This window comes from Narcine bancroftii, chromosome 9 (assembly GCF_036971445.1).
Source record: "Narcine bancroftii isolate sNarBan1 chromosome 9, sNarBan1.hap1, whole genome shotgun sequence".
Taxonomy (NCBI): domain Eukaryota; kingdom Metazoa; phylum Chordata; class Chondrichthyes; order Torpediniformes; family Narcinidae; genus Narcine; species Narcine bancroftii.
In genome coordinates this window covers 11,463,912-11,485,202 of record NC_091477.1, presented here as the reverse complement: position 1 = coordinate 11,485,202, position 21,291 = coordinate 11,463,912, and the positions used below count along the sequence as shown (strand labels likewise).

Below are 21,291 nucleotides of genomic sequence, written 5' to 3'. Positions count from 1 at the left end.
CCCCCACCACCCCAACACCTCAGTCTGTTCAAAGACCTGTTTCCCTTCCAAAAACATGAATTTTTAAATGTTTATCTGTATGAGGTCTGGAATACTTATGTCGAAAGGTTAGATTTTCACCCATTTTTTATACAATAAATGAATGTTGCATTCTGCTGCAATGCCAAAATGTGCCATTAAAACACTTTCAAAAGTGCCACCTCTCCAATTTAAAACAATCTGATTTTTTCTCTTTCAGAAACATTGAAAATCCGATTGCTGTAAAGTATTTGCTGACCCATCATTTGTGAACTGACTTGTGGGAAGTGAGTGAGCATGAAACTCCTTCTCTGTTAACACCACCTGGATGGCTGGCGTGGAGATGCTGGGAACTTGCAGAAAATTGGGGAATTAAAAAAAAACACAGGGAAGAGTATAGAAAAACTCTAAACCAAATGGGATTGGGTCAAAGATCTCCTCATATTTTCAATCCTGAATAATTAATGATTTTAAGTAAAATTGAAGATGACGAACTTTGACAACTCCAAGTCCTAAAGGGGTGGGATTCCTTCAGAGCTGTAAACCTGCTGCCTTGCTCGTCTTCCAAGATAATTATTGACTTCAAATCTTCGATATGTGAATCAAATTCATTTGGAATCACGAATAGGTTGCCTACCTGGGAAAAGTCTGCAAGGTCTATGTGCCGCTTGATTTTATGTACCTCTAAGGTTAGATATTAGCCTCCTAAGCTCCAGGTCAAAATGTCCTAGTCTATCCTGCCTCTCCTTGTTACTCCAGTCACAGTTATATCCTCTTTTATGAAGGGGTAAAACAGGATTCTGTTAACACTGTGATCAAGTGAAAAAAAAACACAAATGCTGGAGAAACTCAGCAGGTCAAATAGTACCTTTATGTAGCAAGGTAAGGATACAGAACCAACGTTTCAGGCTTGAGCCCTTCATCAAAGTGTGAGGGAATATGAGAGATGACTGAACAAAAGGGGGAAGGGGGACAGGGGGGTGGTGAGGGTGAGAGATGATAGGTGGAGGGAGGGGGAAACACCACAGGAAGGAGGGGGAAGAATCTAGGCTGGGTGGAGAGGGAAAGGAAGTAGGATCTGGAATAACTAGTTAAGGGGGAGGGGAAAGGCAGGCTTATTAGTGGAATGCAGTGAACTCAATGTTCATGACCTGGGGTTGGAGGGTGCCCAGACGAAAAATGAGGAGTTGAGCAAGGGTCGTGTCGGATCACATTTGACGCCAAACTCCATCTTTGATGAGCATATGTCATCTACTGAAAAAAAGTGCCAGTTTTTGGAGGTTGCTGGTTTTCGGAATTCCAGATAAAAGGTTAGGCACCTGTATTTATTTCCCCCGAGGAGGTTCCAGTTGAATTATACATCTCAAATAATAAGATATACACAATTGAGTTGATTGTTTAAAAGACCCACATACATTTATCTAACAAAAGAAGATGGGGGTGAAAGAGAAAAGAATAAAAGTATTTCCTACATATGTATTATTTATTCTCTCCATCACATCATTCCAACTCCTTTATACAAAAAAACCAGCGAGAACAGAGTGTGTACTGGGTGGTATTGATAATTGCTGCTGATCTCCGATAGCCTTCCACGTAGACGTTCTCAGTGCTGGGGAGAGTTTTGCCTGTGATGTACTGGACTGTGTCCACTACCTTTTGAAGGGCTTTCCACTCAGAAGTATTGGTGCCCCCATACCAGACTATGATGCAATTGGTCAGCACACTTTGCACTACATTGCAAACCTTTGCAAGCTTCCACAACATCATACCAAACCTCCGCAAACTCCTGAAAAAGTAGAGGCACTACCATTCTCGCTGCTACCATCAGGACAGAGGTATAGATGTCACAAGACTCGTAAAATCAGGTTCAATAACTGACTCCACCATCAGACTCTTCGACAACAAACTCAATTAGGGACTTATTTAAGGACTTTTACTTTGCACATTATTTATTACTGAATATTTAGTTTTGTATCGCACAGTCAGTTTGTTTACAATTCTTTCTTTGCTTAGATTTCTCTCTTTTGCATACATATCTTTTCTTAAGTGCAGTGTTTATCACTACCAATAAGTAGAAATTCTTCCTGGTTCACAGGAAAAAGAATCTCAGGGTTGTACATGATGTCATATATTTCTTCTGATGTACTTCCTTCATGATGACATTACAGGAAAGGTCCTCCGAGATACTGACTCCCAGTATCCGAGAATATGAACAGTTGTCTTCCCTTTCTGGGCAGTGCAGAGGTGCCACAGTTAATGTTGCTACCACACAAGTCCAGTGACTTGGGATGATTTCTGATCTCAGGTGAATGTAATGAAAAATCACGTATACGTGAATGTAATGATTCCCTCCAGCGGGTACCTAGTCGGAAGTCACCTCTCCTAACTTCCAGTTGACAACTTATGGAATAAGCTGTGTTAGCCGTAGCTCCTGCCGAAACGTAACAGTTTCCACTTCTAGACCTAACATTTTTAGGACTAAGATGTTCAAGGTTTGGATGAAGTGTTTGTTATTGAAAATATTAACAACTATATCAATAAATTGGCACCAAAATTTCCTAAGTAAAAGGATACTTCCAAATTTAAAGCAGAAGAAGGGGATGTAATATCTTGGTAGTGGTTGCCGGAATGTTTAAGGCTCAACTTCAAGATGTTACACAGAAATTAATGCATGAGCTGGAGGACAAACTTAACAGATCTATGGCAGCCTTGTCTATGTTTGAAGTCATTTAAAGGATTTGGAAGAAGCTCTGCAAGGCAACGTAAGTATGTAGGAAGATAAAATGGAAAAAAATCAAAGTTACTGTAAAGGTAATTATCAATGGTGTTTCTGGCCTCAGTGCTGGCAATCTCACTATGCATACACATGGGGGTTTTAAAATATATTTTTGGTGATTATTTTTGTTTTCCATAAGTATTAGTTATCATTTTACTAGTGATTTTCATTCTAAATGTGTTAGATGAAGAGGGTGCTGTGTTCATTTTTTTCAAATGGCTTTTTTTCTCCTCTTTCTCTGCGCAAAAGCAACTCGGAATACAAAATATGGGGCTGAATGCCTCACTATGGGCATTATAATTGTATATATGTAGTAAAGAGTGACAACTAGGTTTTTTTTTTAAATATTGAACCATGTTAACCAATAAGATTAATTCTAGTTTTAATGTGAAAAAATACCGTTACACTGATTTACTTAAATTTAAGGTAGTGTATTCTTTTTAAAAAATTAACTATACCAACCAATCTATTTATTGTTTATAGTTTTATGGAGAATGTTTTTTATAAATTTGAATTTACATATGTAAGCTTTGATTATATATTAATGGATTATTAAGAATTTAGATATTTTTGCTCTTGCTAAACTTTCAATTATATATGTATAGTTTATATAAAATTGATAGGTTGAGTCTTATATTTGACTGATGTTTTTATATAAAAAGAATTATAATAAAAACTTATAAGTTGTCAGTTTTAAGGAGCTTCAAGACCATCAACTTAAGTTATTCTGCTTTTTTTTGTGAACAGATCCCAACTGCGATTGGTGATCATCAGATTTGGGAGGGCTGGGGGCTGGAGGTATATTAAGGAGTTATTTAGTTTGGCAAGGTTACTTTACTTTCAAGTTGTTTTATATTTTCTTTGATGGTGTGGATCCAAGGTGGTGTCCCCTGGAGCCGGATGGGGATGACTAGAATGGATGCTTCTTTTTAGAAACCATTTTATTAATCAGACGATGGCTCCAATTAACATAGTTCCATGGAATGTTAAGGGTCTGAATGGGAAAATTAAGAGGCACAGATTTATGGCACATCTTAGACAATAAGATTGAACTCCATTTATGTATAAACATATCTAGAGTCACAACTTGATAGCTTCTGCTCAAAAGCTAATTGATAGAAATTAGAACTGAGACAATTTCCAATCTTAATTTTTTAAAAAGTGGACAACAAATGTATTTGAAATGTCCTGAAAATGAAGTCATGCCAGGCACTATGAAATTTAACAGAAGAATATTTATTGTATGACCCTGAACACTGGCTCACAAAACACTAAAGAGGAGATGAATATTATCAACATTGGGCAATGTACCAGCAGCAGTTAAGCCAGGTCTAGTTGTGTTCTGGTTAATCTTCCACTATGTAAAATTTCCCATTTTACTTCATTCTTCTGAAATCTTTAGTGTTTTACTTTTCATAATTACCCTGGTCTATTTTCAAATGGAACTACGGATCATTTGTGCAGGGACAGATAGGTATTGGGCAACTGTCTCATCCGAAAGCCTGCATGTCCGCATAACAGTGGAATGTCCATCCTATTTTCCATTAACAATCCTCGAATTTAAAACTTATGGACTCTAGGGCTAGAGTTCTGACAAATGAGTCTTGGCTGAAGCAAGTTTCTAATTTCTGGTCATCATTATGGGGCACTTATTCAGAAGTGAACGTAAGTCAGTTTGACTTGTATTGGTTCCCAGTTTGAGTCAAATTGCCAAAAGATTCATGCAGCATAAAAAACAGGCCTTTGGCCTAACTGATTCCATGGCTATCGATACTAATCCTACATTGCTCCCACTTCTTTCGACATTCCCATCAACTTCCATAAGTCTTCATCTTAGCTACATGCAAGGGGCAATTTGCCATGGCCAATTACCAAACTAGTTGTCTTTGGGAAATGGGAGGAAACCGAGGAAAAAGTCACAGGGAGAATGTAAAAACACCACATGGGCAGCAACAGAGGTAAGGAGTGAACCCCAGACACCAGAATTGTGAGACAGTGGCTCCATTCGCTGCGTCATGGGGCTGCCCAGTGTTCGATGTTTAAGGTTCTTTTTATTGTCACATAATAATACATTACAAATGTAATATACATAAGACTTTAACTTTTATCTTCTGTATGGCAAACAAAGAGATGCCATGAGTATTGTCAGGCACCCCTAACAATAGAAAGAAGCAAAAGAGAGCATCTTCAGTCACCGTGTGTTTGTGGATTTACCTCCAGAGCTCCTGCAGCTGCACAGACTCCAGTTCAATACCCGAGCTCCAGCTCCAAACCTCCTATACAATCAGGAAGTCTTCAGTCCTTCGGGAGTCCTTCTTGGCCTCAGCGCCCTCTTGAATCCTGGTTCTCACACCTCATTCCCATGAGCCTGTCTCCAGCATCCAGTCCAGGGAGAATGTACAAATTCCACATTGACCACAGCAGAGGTCAGGATTAAACCACAGCCACTGGAGCTGAGAAACAGTGACTCTATTCAGTGTCATGGTGCTGCCCAATATTCAGTTCTCACCGTGTGGGTCCTTCCACCCCAAGTTGCCAGCAGCCTGCAACTGCAACCTGTGCAGCCAATATTATACGAGTAAGAAATGCAATTTACTTTCATCCTGTTTTTATCGGATATTATTGCTTGACAATGTGATCTATGGCTGTGTGTAGTACTAGCATTAATTGAATTGACTTTTGAATTGTTTATCTTTAAGAAAACAGACACAACACGAACACCTTAGTTCTGTATGCCAGGAAGGCTGCCTGCAAAGAGTCCCGAGAATTATGAACCAAAAATATTGACAGAAATCAACATCAAATTACAAGATTATGTCAGCGGGGTTCAGGTGCCAGGTTTAAAAAGGTAACCTCCTTTCAATTTACTTTAATGCAGTGGTTCTCAACCTTTTTCTTTCCACTCATCCCTACTGATCTTGGTGTAGTAACGAACATGGTGACCATGGAAAAGTGGTATCAGGGCAACTGGAATCATTCGATGCCAATTGACTATTGTTGGACACTGACTCGAGAGTACAAGCAAAAATCAGTGGTCAAACATTTTTAATCATTGAAATAATGTGTCAACATAATTATGTGATTAAACATGCTAAATTCAATAAATGTTAAATCAATGTTTCTCCAACTTCCTACAAGGTACAGCAAATCTGAAATTATCTTGGTGTTCAGCTTGAAGTTGGCTATTAAAATCCTCAAAAGTTTTCCGGAAACAAACTTTTTAAAAAAAATGTCCAGTATTATTTATAATAAAGTAATTTTACTTTCATTGCTTGTGTTCAAGTCTTGATGCACAATTTCCTGGAATAGCAAGTACAATGAATGCATTCAAACACACATGGTCTCCTTGTGTGCTGAAGAGTCTACAATTCCAATTACTGAGTCAATAAAAAATACAAAATACACTCCCAATACTGAATACCATTTTAATTAGCATAAAAAGATAACACTTCTCTTTGCACATTATTCAATTCAATCAGTACAACAGTTTGCAGTAACAGTAGAATGAGAGAGAGCCTGGAATTCACCAGAGCTTTGGACTTTTTAGCAGTTCCAATTATTCCCCCGAGGAGGTTCCAGTAGGATACACCACAAATTATACATCTCAAATCATCCTCAAAATATACACACTTGAATTGGTTATTTAAAAGATCCATATACATATATAACAAAAGAAGATGGGAATGAAAGAGTATTTCCTACATCTGTATTATTAATTTTCTCCATCACATTATTGCAACTCCTTTATACAAAAAAAAGTGGTTTGTAGTCAGCAAAATAAATCCATTAACATCAAAACAATTATAAAGTAATGCTTAAAACTTAACTGTAAAAACCTGTTGTAAAATTCTGTACCATCCATCATTTTCAGAAGTAGCTATTGAGTTTCTATCATCTATATAGCACCCAACCACAATACATCACATACAGAGAGTCAGACAAATTTGCAATGAGTCAATGTCCATTAATGTACTCTTGTCTCATTCTTACATCATGCAACGTTAATAACTCACTAGGAAACTTTCTATAATGTTTACCACACATTTTATTTTCCAGATTACACTCTTTTTAATAATGCACGCCATTTTTGAGTTTACACTAGTTTTAAATTAAGTATAATAATCCCAAGAACTCTTTGCAGTACTTTTAAAAATTAATACTCCTCCACTCATCCATTAATCTAAAATTAAGGTGGTTGGTGTTCTGTGTGAATCTACTTTGGAATCCATGCGACGTCATTAACAATATTCTATTAATGTTTAATTACTCCAAAAAAAAAAACTAATGTGTAAACATTAATATTGCACCATGGAATAAGAAACGTTAAAATTGGCATTAACCTAATTTTCCCCTTTGTACAATTAACTTGATTTCTGTCCTTCCCTCAAAGATTTATTTTTCATAATGGGATAAATCTCCCAAGCAGGAGCCTGATAGCTTGGTAAATGTTCAACAAAATTTAATTCTGAAAATTGTTGAGTTGTTTAGTTCAGTATGAAATGAATACAATGAAGTGCTCAATGTCCAAACACTAAATTACCAGTGGTGAAAGGTAGTTAACCATAACAACTGGACATAAAGCAGGTAACCTCAACCAGACACAAGGAAGCATCAGAACGAACGACTTGTGGCTTTTTCTGGATTGAATCTAGCTTTTGAAATCCTGCCCATATGGAATTTATTGCACACATCTTCCCACAAGTAACAATAAATTCAACATTGTTTGATCTGATTCATAGCTTGCAATGGGCTAGTTAGCAACTAGCTCTTGTTAAACTCAAGAATCCACTTATCTTGCTTTTTCTTTTGCCACATTCCCTGCCAGCAGAGGTTGGGACAAGGATACAGACTGCACTGAATGCAATCTGTAACTGTGAGCAACACATCTTGATTTTATCTGAATGAGTAAATCAGGAAATTACAGTCGCAATCTGAGATTTTCTCTGCTTTAACTGACGAAATTGACAGGTCAGCCTAAAAATAGCCACCTTCCCTTACTGATTTAAATCGATGGAAACCCCTTTGTGGCAACTAAAATCAGTCTTTATAATAAAGGCTGCATAAATACAGACCAAAAGTGTTTAAAATAAAGTTTCCCTTCACACTAAAACTATATTGGCTACCTACACCTGAAAGGCATCTGAAAATCCATTTCCCCGTTAAAATACAAGCATGCAAAACAAACTGAAACAACCCGCTTTTTCTCAGAAAAAAAATTGAAAATGCCCATGCATATTAAAACATGGTCACTTCTTGGGCGAATGACCACCATGTTTCTTTCCCTGCTCTATCAACTACATATACTACAGAGGTTTGTTTCTACAGCTTCATCCAGAATTATGACCGTTGAAAATTGCACCTGCAGTCATAGAAAAGTAAACTTCAGGAAAATAAAACTACATGTTTTTCCAAAACAATCTTTGCTTTTGTCTTTAAAACAGAATGAGTAATGTGTACATTGTTACTTATTAATCTGCACAAAATTCAAAATACAGTGCTTCAGGGGGGAAAAAAAGGGAAAATACAGAGGATTTAGGATGCAAATTGATTAAAACTCAACAAACTCTGTTGATTATGAGTGCTATTGGCAATCGGTGTTTGAATGATCAGTTGTTCAATAGACACATAAGTTCCCATTAAAAAGCCCACAAAGCCCACCATGCTGATCAAGATATTTTTGGCAATGATCCACCATTTCATACCTTCACCTTGAAAAGTGACGATTTCAAGAAGTGGAGGGACAATTAATGCCAGGGTGCTGCTACTAACTGACCCGACAAGTGAGATGACTATTTCTAAACGGGGTATCAGGATCGCCAAAGCACCTGCAAAAATAAAAACAAAAAAATGAGAATAAAAGGAAAAGCTTGAAATAATAAATCATAACACACAGAGGACAATACATTTTGCAGCCATTTAATTTCTGTTGGTACGGAGTCAGTTGTGTGGAAAATGTCAGCCAATTTAGACGTATTGTGTCCATCCTAAAAAATGATGACGTATGCACTTTTTGGAAATTGGATGCAAGGGTGACCACATGGCTTTTCAAACAGTGCCACAAAATGTTAGTCACTTAGCACGAGAAGAATGGACTGTGACACCTATTCTGAAAGGCAGCCCTTCTGGTAGCGCTCGAGCCTTTCAATATTGCATGAATCTTCACCTCCGTCACGTATTTAAATTTGAATAGTGGAGCTTGAGCTGGTTTCCAAAGGCAAAGTTACTTCAGTTGAACTAATCCCAGAAGCAGTTTAGAAAAGAAAATGCCCTCAAAATTTTTAACATAGAACTAATATTTAATTTACTGCAATTGAATAGCCAAATATCATATCAAATGCATAAATGTATGTTAAAATTGAAACAATGAATGAAGTTGATTTTGGAAATCAAATGCCATGAACCTAAAGCTTTTTTTTGGCTGTAAAGCCTTGTTTTAAGGAGAAGGGATGGAACAAAATAGCTATAATATGTGATAAAATAACCTGCAGCAAAATATAACGATGAAAAATGCTCCCCCTGTTCAGATCACAGGCAGAAAACTCAATATCCAGAAGGTTGCAAATGTAGCATCTGGAAACTTTGAATAATCATGCTCAGATTTTTTAACTTCGAGCTCGAAAAGTCGCATTTGAAAAAATAGACTGGATGCCTACACTTCAAAAGCCCTTTCATTTACAGTGCATTTTATACAGTCAAGTGAGATTCAGACAGAAGAAGCTAGTCAAATTTCATTACTGTTGCTTAGACATTAATACACCTTAAATTAACAGATCACAATTATTCAAACTTGGATGACAGAAAAGAAACCAATGACAGAGGACGAGGCAGCACATTCTCCATTTCCACACTTGTACAATGCCACAGGCTTTTGGAATGGGCTTGAGATCAGATCCCACATTGTCCTCCTGTTGGGTCATTTGGATCAGCATCAAGTCCAAAAGTAATGCTCGGTCATCCAAGGAAAGTGGGTGGAGTGCAGTTTCTGGCATCTCAGCCAGTTATGGCTTATCATTAGCTCTTCCATCCAGGTTCCAGTAAAATAAAGATATGCTGTATTGTACTTCTCTTTAATTAAAATTCTCTAATGTTTAACAAATTATAAATCTAGCAACCATTTCATTTTAGTTACATCCATTTAAGATTTCTAGCTTCTGCGTCTACTACAACCACATACTACTAACTATGTGAGCAGCAGATCCTCCGGGGGTGACCAGTGTGGGTATGGGGCATTACAATTAGCACGATGCTGTTCCAGTGCCAGTGACTGGAATTCGAATCCAGTACTGTCTCTAAGGACTTTGCACGTTCTCCCTGTGTCTGCCAGAGTTTCCTCCAGGTGCTCGTTTCCTCCTACTCTTTAAAAGGAACGGGGTTATAGATTTAATTGTGCGTAATTGGGCGGCACAGGCTCGTGGGCCAGAAGAGCCTGACAGTGCTGTTTCGGTCAAGTGGGTGTAATTGGGTGGCATGGGATCATGGGCTGAAAGGGCCTGTCACTATGCTATTTGTCTTAAAGAAAGGTAGAAATAGAGCTTCAAGTTCCGCCTTCTCTATATATACGACATCCAGCCAAACTTCTGATTCAAATGGACAGCATCACAACAAATGAGCAAACCCAAGCTGTGGCCCAATTTGAATCAAGCCTGTGGTCTTTGTGATTATTAAATATTTAGTAACAATATTAAAAGGATGCTAATTGAAGTGGACAAAAAATTCAGGTACTGGCAATATAAAATAAAGCGTGCAAATGCCAGAATTACTTAACAGTTTCGTCTGATTTGCTGAGTGAGTATTTTCGGTGTATTTTTCTCCGAACGTGAACATGAGCTTTTACATTGAGGGGATGAAAATGAAGAGGAAAGTTACAGCTGTGCAAAAATGTTACACCGTGGGAAGCTCCAGATCTCAAACATGCTGATGCTGGGATCGAGCACAATGCATAAATGTGCTGGAGAAACTCAGGTCATGCAGTGTCCATTGGAAGTAAAGGGTAGTCAACTCATTTGCATAATGTGACAGATTATATTACATTTCATATTGTATATAGATATGTTTTAAAGGAGATAAATTCTTAGGGTAGATCACAAACAAACATTTCCGCCACACAGATCTCATTTAAAATGTCAGAGCTCTCTCTGTTCAAGCCAGACAGTCCAGGCTCCCAGTGCTGCTTTGCTGTAGGACTTCACAAGTAGGTGTTACTTGGACATGCTCTGGAGTAATGCATTATTGTTTCGGAAAGCCACAGATGAACAGACTCAGAAGATTGGGTCTGGTTCCGCAGTCTGCTGTTGCAAGAGGGTCACGAGCTTTTTTTCTGAGAGAGAGCGCGAGCGAGCGCTTGTGGAAGAAAAACATTTTAAAGACGGGTTGTGAGTTCTTAGTTCAACCTGTTCAAAGTCCTTGTGGCTGTATAATGTTTCACTTGAAATAAGGGAAAAAGGAACTCTGTGATGACTTGAAAGAGGTCATCATCTAGAAAACCCTGTGATCGGAAGGAATCAGTTTGTGTGTGTCCAACAAGCAAGAAATCTCTCTGAAAACTGAAAAGAACCTTCCTGAGCGGTAACAAAGCACCAGAGCCTGGTGAAGATTGTGCAATTCTGTGTACAGTATAAGAATTGCCTGATACCAGTGAACCCTAGTCATTGGCACTGCAACAACATTATGCTAATTGCTGCACCAATACTGCTGTGCCTAATGACATGAAATGTTAAAGGTAAACAAACGGGATCTACACAACCTGTGGTATTTTACTTTCAGCCGAGGTAAACCATGTGATTTTTTTTTCTTGTGCCTTAAACTCTCATCGGCATCTTAGTATTTCCTGATTCTAGATTGCATTTCAGTTTATTTATACTGCATTGTGAATGTTATATAGTTGCAGATAATAAAGTTGAAGGAAGTAGTCAGACAAAATTACAAACTAAATTAAGTAAATGCACATCTCTTTCCAGTTTTTCTCTCAGCCAGTGTATTTCAGAATCAGAATTTACTGTCCTGAACAAGTCATGAAATTCGGTGTATTGCAACAGTATCTTAGTATAAACACTCATTATAACCATCTTACAGTATTTCTTTCTTCTTTGGCTTGGCTTCGCAGATGAAGATTTATGGAGGGCTATGTCCACGTCTGCTGCAAGCTCGTTGGTGACTGACGTCCGATGCAGGACAGGCAGGCACGGTTGCAGCGGTGGCCTCCGATCCCGCATTGAGCTGCCGTCGAGACATCCCAAAATGGCCTGCTGTTGTCAGGTGGTATGATTCTTTATTTTAAAATTGCCGTGACTCTTCCTCTGCTTGGTCATTTGCCTTATCATACCGCAGGGAGAGAGTGACCCAGGGAAATTACCTGGGTCTATGACTAACTCTTAGAGTAATTTTCCCAGGCTGACATTTCACACCACGGGAGTGTTCCCAGTAAAATTTCCCGTGAATCCCCATTTTACATGGCTTACTGAAAACAGGCATTCAGGAAGGTAGTTAGGATATTAGGAAATCAAATGATCTGTTGGTCATCTTTGCAGTAAGAGAATTGGAGTACAGAAACAGGTGGGTCTTGCAGATGTACTGTGCTATTGTAACATTTCACCTACAATGAGGTGGCTTGGTTTTTTTTTTTATTTGTACAATGCTCTTGCCACAGAAAGAATGAAATAAATGTTAACAGACTGATACAATAAAAAACTGAAAATGGTAGAAACACACAGCAGTGCATGCCCATTATTTTATTATGTCAAGTATACATTGTTTTTGTTTTGATTTTCAGTCACTAGTTGAATTCCAAGAATGGCTACTACAGACCTGCAAAGAGGCCAGACTGAACTCAACTGAACTAGACTTGCTGGATGCAAGTATGTTCACAATGGCAGTAATATCAGCTATCAGGAGGAAGTTCTTCATCTAGAGGGTGATGAACATGTGGAATTCTTTTCCACAGAAAGTGGTGGAAGTCATCATTATATATTTTCAGAAAAGATATGGATATTCAGCCATGACAATACTGAACAAAGGAGTTGTTCTAAAAGGGCCAAATGGCCTACTTTCATTCCAAAGTTCTGTTTTAAAATCCCTCTTCCCAAAATAAATTTACTTACATGTGACTATGACAAGAGCAGTGCGAAATAGCAGGTTGACAAACATCTTACAGCGCTCAGAGACCCTGACTTCTACAAGTGGAACAAGTATCTCTGCAGCAACGTAAAACTGGACAGCATAGGTTATGAAGATTCCAAAAGAATACAAAATCTTCACTGACTGGTACAACCTGGCAAAACAAAATCCATACAATTACACTCTAGAGATTATATTTCATTTTCTTTCCTCCCCTCTTACCCAACTTACCAAAACACTTGTTGCAAAGAAGTAGAAACAATGCCACTCAACCGGATGCAATAAAAATTAGCACAGGAAGACATCCACGATGTTCTTTTCTTTGTTAAACCCAAGCAGTGGATTCATCTCCTTCCAATGTTCTAGCCAAACATCCTGCATATTTCATGTAGTGATGCTGGAATAGCAAATATCAAGTTCTCCTATTGATAGGATGCTCAGTTTTCTTATGTGAGAGTTGAGCTGTGCACTAAAATACCTCCGCCACCGCTGCATAGTTATTACATTCTGTGTCAATCTTTCATGGCCTACTAAGTTGAACAAGGAGTGTCACAGCCATAGAGACAGCATGAATGGCAACTCTGTTTTTGTTCTCTTCAGTACAAACAAATGATTTGCCAAAATCAGAGCAAGTTAAGCAGCCGTTCAATGCAAAATTGGGATGAAAATCAGCCACACAGGAATACCGAATGACTCTCAAAGCAGCTGATAGCTCAGCAAGACTGACATTTATGCACTCATCTTGCAGGAGGTTTTAAGCGGACACGGAGTTCCAAATTTCAGTTATTAAAGAAAACTGCTACTTAATGTGGAAGGATTTGCCTCCATCCCTCCATGAGGTGCTAGCACTTAAAAATTCTTAAGCCTTCATAAATTTAACGGCATTAAACACAAGGGGGAAAATATCAAATCATTCTATCATGCTTTTATGCAGGTCATTTATTTTAATTCATTGCATGAACCCTCAAATTCATTTTTTTAGAACCAGAGAACATTACAGCACAGAAAACAGGTCATTTGGCCCTTTTAGTCTGTGCTGACCATTGTTCAGCTAGTCCCAATAACCTGCTCCCATTCAGACATCTCCCATCCATGTATCTATCCAATTTATTCTTAAAACTCCAGATCGAGCCAGCATCCTCCACATCTGGTGGCAGCTCATTCCACACTCCCACCATGCTGAGAGAAGAGCTTTCCCCTAATGTTCCCCCTAAATCTTTCCCCTTTCATCCCAAAACTATGTCCTCTCATATTTATCTCTCCTAATCCAAGTGGAAAGAGCCTATACACATTTACTCTGTCTATACCCCTCATAATTTTGTAACCCTCTATCAAATCTCCCTTATTCTTCTTCGTTCCCAGGAATAAACTTCTAACCTATTTAAGCTTTCCCTGTAATTCAATTCCTGAAGACCCAGCAACATCTTAGTAAATCTTCTCTGCCCTCTTTCAATCTTATCAATATCTTTCCTATAGCTAGGTGACGAGAACTGTACACAATATTCCAAATTTGGTCTCACCAATGTCTTTAACAACTTCAACAAAACATCCCAACTCCTATTCTCAATACTTTTATTTATAAAGGCTAAGATGCCAAAATCTTTTTTTTACAACTCTGTCCACCTGCGATGCCACCTTCAGGAAATGATGTATCTGTATCTCCAGGTCCCTTTGTTCCTCCCCACTCCTTAGTGCCCTACCATTTACAGTGTACATCCTTCCTCGATTTGCTCTTCCAAAATGCAATACCTCAGACTTGTCTGCATTAAACTCCATTCTCCCAGTTGGTCCAGATCCCTCTGCAAGCTTTGAAAATCTTTCTCACTGTCCACTAGGCCACTTGTGTCATCAACAAACTTGCCGATTCAATTTATCTCGTTATGATCCAGATCATTGATATAGACAGTAAACAACAATGGTCCCAACACAGATCCCTGAGGCGCACCATTAGTCAAAGGTCTCCAGTCTGAGAAGCAACCATCTACTACCACTCTCTGCTTTCTCTCAGTCAGCCAATTTTGAATCCAGTTTAGAACCACTGTATGGATACCTAGTGTCTTAACCATGTGGGACCTTGTCAAAGGCCTTACTAAAGTCCATGTGCACAACATCCACAGCCTTTCCTTCATCTACTTTCTTGGTAACTTCCTTGAAAAACTCTACAAGATTTGTTAAACACAACTTACCATGCACAAAGCCATGCTGACTGTCCTTAATCAGCCCATGGCTGTCAAAATACCTATATATTCTATTGCTCAGATCTCCTTCCAATAATTTACCTTCGACTGATGTCATGCTAACTGGCCTATAGTTTCCTGGTTTACTTTTGGAGCTTTTCTTAAACAGCAGGACAACATGAGCTACTCTCCAATCCTCCGGCACCTCTCCTGTAGCCATGGACATTTGGAATATATCTATCAGGACCCTCGGAATTTCAACATTTCACTCCCTCAAGGTCCAAGGGAATATCATATCCACACCAGAGGTTATGTCTACCTTTATTCGCTGTATACAAGGCAGCAATGGCCTCCTCTTTAATCTTCCTAGGTTTTATGACACTTTCATTTGTTTCCCTTCCATCCATATACACTATGCAAGCTCCATGATTAAATACTGATGCAAAAAAACTATTTAAGATCTCCCCTGTTTCATGAGCTTTTCACATAGTTGACCACTGATCCTCTAGGGATCAAATTTCATCCCTTGTTTTCCTCTTAATATATTGTAGAAACCCTTCAGATTTATCTTCACATTATCTGCTAAAGCACTCTCATACCTTCTTTTTGCCTTCTTGATTTCCTTCTTCAGTATTTTCTTACATTTTCCATACTTTACAAGTACCTCATTTGCTCCTTGTTGCCTATACTGGTTATACATCTCTCCTTAATCATATCACCACTATCCCTTGAAAACCAAGGTTTCCTATGCCTGTTAATTTTGCCTTTGATCCTGGTAGGAACATCTCAATATTTCACCTTTGAAGGCCTTCCACTTGCCAGAAAACAGCTTATTCCAAGTGACTCTTGCAAGATCCTTTCTCATTTCCTCAAAATTGGCCTTTCTCCAATTTGGAACCTCAACTCTAGGACCAGACCTATCCTTCTCCACAATCAACTTGAAACTAATGACATTATGGTCACTGCACCCAAAATGCTCACCTACACAGTCTTCTGCCACTTGTCCTGCCTGGTTCCCTCATGGGATATCAAGTATTGCATCCTCTCTCATTGGTAGCTCTACATAGTGATCTAGAAAACTTTCCTGAACGCATTTGATAAACTCCAAGCCATCCAGTATGGGAGTCCCATGTGGAAAGTTAAAATCTCCTATTACCACAACTTTGTTTCTTATAGTGGTCTGCTATCACCTGACAGATTTGCACCTCCAATTCTCTTGGACTATTGGGTAGTCTGTAATACAAGCCTATTAGTATGCTCACACCATTCCTTAGCTCCACCCATATGGCCTCTGTAGGCAAGTCTACAATGCAGTCCTGTCGATGCACAACTGTGATATTTTCCTTGACTAGTAATGTAGCTCCTCCCCCTTTCATCTCTCCCCCTCTATCACTTATGAAACATCAGAACCCCAGAACATTGATCTGCCAGTCCAATTCTCATTAATAGCAATATCATAATCCACACCCTGAGCTCATCTGCCTAACCGACAATACATCTGGCATTGAAATATATGCATCTGAGATCATTTCTATCATGCGCTTTCCTCTCATGATCTTTACCGTCCTCCATCTCACTATCTGCTCTATCACTTTGGTTCCCCTCCCCCTGCAAATCTAGTTTAACCCCCCCCTCAGGAACAGCACCAGCAAGGATACTAGTCCCCCTCCAGTTCAGGACCCACTTTCCCTGGAAGGGAGCCCGATGATCCAGAAACCTGAAGCCCTCCCTTCTGTACTCTCTCTTTAGGCACGTATCTAGTAGTATTATCTTCCCCGTTTCTAACCTCACCAGCACGTGGCACAGGTAGCACTCCTGAGATCACCACTCTGGAGGTCCTGTGCTTCACCTTTGCACCCAACTCCCTAAACTCTCTTAGCAGGACATCCTCACCTTTCCTACCCACGACATTGGTCTCTACATGAAACGCAACATCTGGCTGCTCACCCTCTCTACTTAGAATTGGGAGAACTCGATCGGAGATATCTCGGAACCTGGCACCAGGGAGGCAACAAACCATCTGAGATTCTTGATCTCTCCTACAGAGCCTCCCATCTACCCCCATCACTACTGCACTCCTCTCTTCCCTCCTTCCCTTCTGAGCTGAGGGCCCAGTCTCTGTGCAAGAGACGTGACCACTGCAACTTGTCCCTGGTAGGTCGTCCCCATCCAGGCTATTAGGAGAATCTGGTTGATTTGTGGCCACTATTAGTGACTTAGATTTAACCCCAAGTAAAATCTCAAGTTCCCGAGATATCTTGGCGCAATTTAATTTAGTGACTTCTCTTCTATCATTACAAATAATTTCAAAACTAATAGGATCTTTCGATAGGTGACTGTCCAGGTTGTTGAAGAGAAAGTGATCCAGGAGGCTTCTGAAATTGATCTTAAGGTATCTTTTTGGGGTTAGATCCAACACTCTGGGTTGTTAAAACTTGATCATAAAATTTTCCAATGAGAATAAGGCATCAAAATATTCAAATAAAATGTGTGGCCTCTAAAAAGATTAAAATAGTGAGGAACCAAGATTAAGAATGGGAATGCCCATGAGTACTTACCAGCAGGGTGGCAAATTGAGCGTGATGCTGCCTTTAATTTCATCTCCAAAGCAAATGTATCCCAAAACTCCTAGGCTTATGTACAACGTTGTAACAATTACCATGGCACAACACATAATTGCTGGAAATTTCTGTGGCTTCTGCATCTGGTTTTCAACTGGAAGTATCTTAAAACAAAATAATGAATGAAAATACATCTTCCACGAGTTCCAGTGATACCAAAATTCTTCAACTGGAGTCAATTTTAATGGTCTGCTAGTGGATTTTAAAGCTGCTAATTACGGTTTTGTTGGTGAGATCTTAATATGCACACATTGCATTTTCTACATGACAATAACCATACTTTTAAAGACCTTCATTGACTTTCAAATACATTACATTTTGTGCATCAGATCAGCCCAAAATGTGCAACCTTGGCTTGTCATGCTCAAGCAACTACACAACAGTTTGACACTGCACAATTTGAAAAGGCTTCAGAGGATGTGTAATTCCAATCACATATTGAAAAGACCAGCAAGACAACTTTTGATATAATTATCTTTCACTCACCACACCGATGCCTTCAAATGCAAATATAGCTGTTCCAAAAAACATTGCAAAAGATTTCCAATCACCCACTCTTGTCAGATCCTGGACATGCGAAATATTCTGCACAATTAAGAATGGTGCATTAGATTTTGATCTCCACATTCATAAATGCCAGATTTTTTTTTTTTTTTTTTTTTTTTTTTTTTTTAAATCGAGGTTAAATTCTGGAATGAGGATGGTCCATATGATGAAGGACAATCGGATGCTGATAGAAAACAAACAAGTAGAAGTTCCCATGGACATATAAACAAGATCAGGGTGATTATGGTAAATATAGGACTTCTGGAGGAAATGGTGAATTAGTAACAGCATTAGTCTTTACTACACAAGACATTGCTAATGCCCCTAACACAATTTCAAATAACATGGGCAAACATACAAAAAATCCTAATTACAAGGGATGATAGGAGAAAAGCATCAGGCTAAAAGCATAGTAGTTGCTAGGACCTGACAATGCATCCTAGTGCTTCAAAGGAAACAACTGCAGAGATAGCGGATGTATTCGTTGAAATTTTTTTTATAACTCACTCAACTTCAGCAGGATATCTGAAGATTGGAAAATGACCAATGTCACTCTTGTTCAAAAAGACACTATTACAGCACCAGCGACCTGGGAATCAGGTGTTGTCTGCAAGGAGTTTGTATGTTCTCCCAGTGTTTTGTTTCCCCTCTGGTTTTCTCCTAGCTTTCAAAAAAACATATGGAGGTTTTAGGTTGATTGGTGCATCGGTGTGTGGGGGAGGGGAGAGAGGCGGGGAGGGGCATGGGCAAGTGGGAGGTTATATACTTGGGTGAGAGAATCAAAAGGCAGATTAACTAAATAGAGAGCAAATGAAGCAAGGGATTTAGTGTTCAAGTGCACAAATCAGGCAGGTACAGCTGGTTAAAAAGGCAAATGGCATTTCAGGGTTCAATGCAAACAGAATGGAGTTTAGAATAGGGAGGCTCTGTTGCAATTGTACAGGGTTGGATTGGCCCTCTCTAGAGTACTGCAAACAATTTTGATCCCCTTGCCTAAAAAAGATGTACATTGGAGGCACCGTAAAGTAGATTCACTCGGCTAATTCTTACGTATGGATCTGCATTTGGAGTTTAGGAGAATGAGGGATAGACTTCTCCAAATGCAAAAGATCACCGACCTCAAAGCTCTGCATTTTAGCACTACTTGCCCAATGCACCACTCTTAAGATACGAGTCAGGAAAAATGAGATGGGGACGGGCTGCAAAATAACAAGTGCACATGATCCAAATAAGTCAAACAAAGTAAACCTAGATACTCAGTTGCTTAATGCATAAATGGCACAGCTCAGGTAATACATTCAAAAGAAAATTCAAATCTAGCAGTTTTTAAATTGAACAGGCATGTTCACTAGCTGAGCTGCAAAGTAACGTACTAAGTACTCAGAGAGAAAAGCCATCCTCCCATTTGAACTTTTCCCACACAAGTAAATACAGGATCATAGAGCATACTTCATTTGAAGTTTTACCATCAGGAGTGCATAATCTTTATCAATTATTCTAGAAAATAAATGGTAGTACTCCTGCTGTAACCGCAGCGCTACAACTGTGCGGACCCAAGGAGAGAGGGTGTGAAAGAATATGCTTAACAATTGGGTGAGAATAAAGTTGCCTTGTAACATAGGTGACGTGACCACCCCTTTGCAGTAGTGAGATAATAACTAACACTAGAAAGAATATAACTAACGCCATAAAGAATCTAGTAATGCTAAATAAAATTAGTGAGGACATCCTGTTTTTGCCTGCTTGTCTGCAGACACCACACAGGAGTCGCCAACTGTGTGAAACTTGTAGGGCCTCACACAGACCCTGCTTTGAAGGTGTATAAAAATGGGATGAATACTCTGCATGCTTTAAGTGTGGATCAGTGTTGAGTAAGAGTTGCTGAACTTTGTCTTTGTACCCCTCTCTCCCACGAGAGTGAATAAGACCAAATAAAGCAAACTGCTGTACGCATAATTGGTTCCGCTGTTTATTACAATGTGGGATGACTTTCACAAGGGAAGTGGAGACACAACACTTCCCCTCAGGGGTTCTACCACATAGTCCCACAGCCGATGGCTTTGTACAGGCTTTAAATCGTCTGTTGGAGGGACAAAGTTTTATTTAAAATTATGAGACTATGGGGGTTTAGGATCAAAATGGTAGCAGCCGTGTTCAGCAGCAGACTCCAGGGGTTGCAGACTCTGGGGATGCAGGGGACTAGAGCAGAAAACCATACTGACCAGCAAAGCCCTGAGGGACACACACAGGCAGCAAGCTGCTGATAACGTGGGAAAGGAACCCACACATGCTGCAGGAGACCCTCTCGTGAAAACCAGGTACCAGAACCAGGATTCGAGAGACGCCGAAGGCCAAGAAGGGCCCTGAAGACTTGGTCATTATGTCAAATGGCTCTTGATTATCAATGGCTTGTGCAGCTGCAGAGGCTGTGGAAGCGCTGGAGGCAAATCCACTGACACACAGTGATTCTCTATTGTTTCTCTTTCTGATTGCAAGGGGCACCAGACAACGTTAAAAGTTAAACCTTTACTTATGGAAGACTTTTGTGAGGGAAAGGATTGTGCTAATAGGGAACTGAAGGGAGAACCAAGAGTAGAGCTATGGAATTCAGCAGTGAGAACACCCAAGTTTCAGAAACATAATTAGTGAAGTTCACCTTTATACCGTTACTAAGAAATTGGATTATTGTTAAGAAAGTTGCAATCATTGTTGTAAACAGAAACTCAGACCTATTGTTAACCAAGTTAAACTTGTAGATAAATAAGCATCCTATTCTGTAATCAACCTTTATCTTTCCAGCAACTATATCTTTGCAATCCCCATTCTGTAATCAAAACAGTTACAGAAACTGGATTAACTTGGTTTTACTATGTCCATCAAATCATGTTTTGGAGATCATCTTTGACTGGTCTCTTGAGATGCATCAGTTTTGATATTGTGCTCCTACAATTGGCATAGTTGGCAGGATACTCCACTGGATCACATCAGACTATGGTCGGGTGAGTGTGTTTGAAATACCATCCTGTTTGGTTCGGGGATA

The 21,291-nt window shown here is 39.3% G+C and overlaps 1 protein-coding gene across 4 annotated transcripts in view; it reads right to left on the bottom strand.

Moving 5' to 3' along the window:
• Window positions 1–21,291, bottom strand: part of slc36a1 (solute carrier family 36 member 1) — a 63,361-nt gene that overhangs the window by 23,874 nt on the left and 18,196 nt on the right. For 2 of the 4 annotated variants that reach the window (XM_069898150.1, XM_069898151.1), the window contains exons 8-11: window positions 18,192–18,290; window positions 17,643–17,809; window positions 12,892–13,061; window positions 6,206–8,619 (exon numbers count right to left, since the gene is read on the bottom strand). In XM_069898150.1, the coding sequence (XP_069754251.1) occupies window positions 8,327–8,619; window positions 12,892–13,061; window positions 17,643–17,809; window positions 18,192–18,290 (729 nt within the window). In that variant the 3' untranslated portion in view covers window positions 6,206–8,326. Of the gene's footprint in view, window positions 1–6,205; window positions 8,620–12,891; window positions 13,062–17,642; window positions 17,810–18,191; window positions 18,291–21,291 lie in introns of those variants that run through there. The other 2 variants (XM_069898153.1, XM_069898152.1) reach the window with 2 other exon arrangements.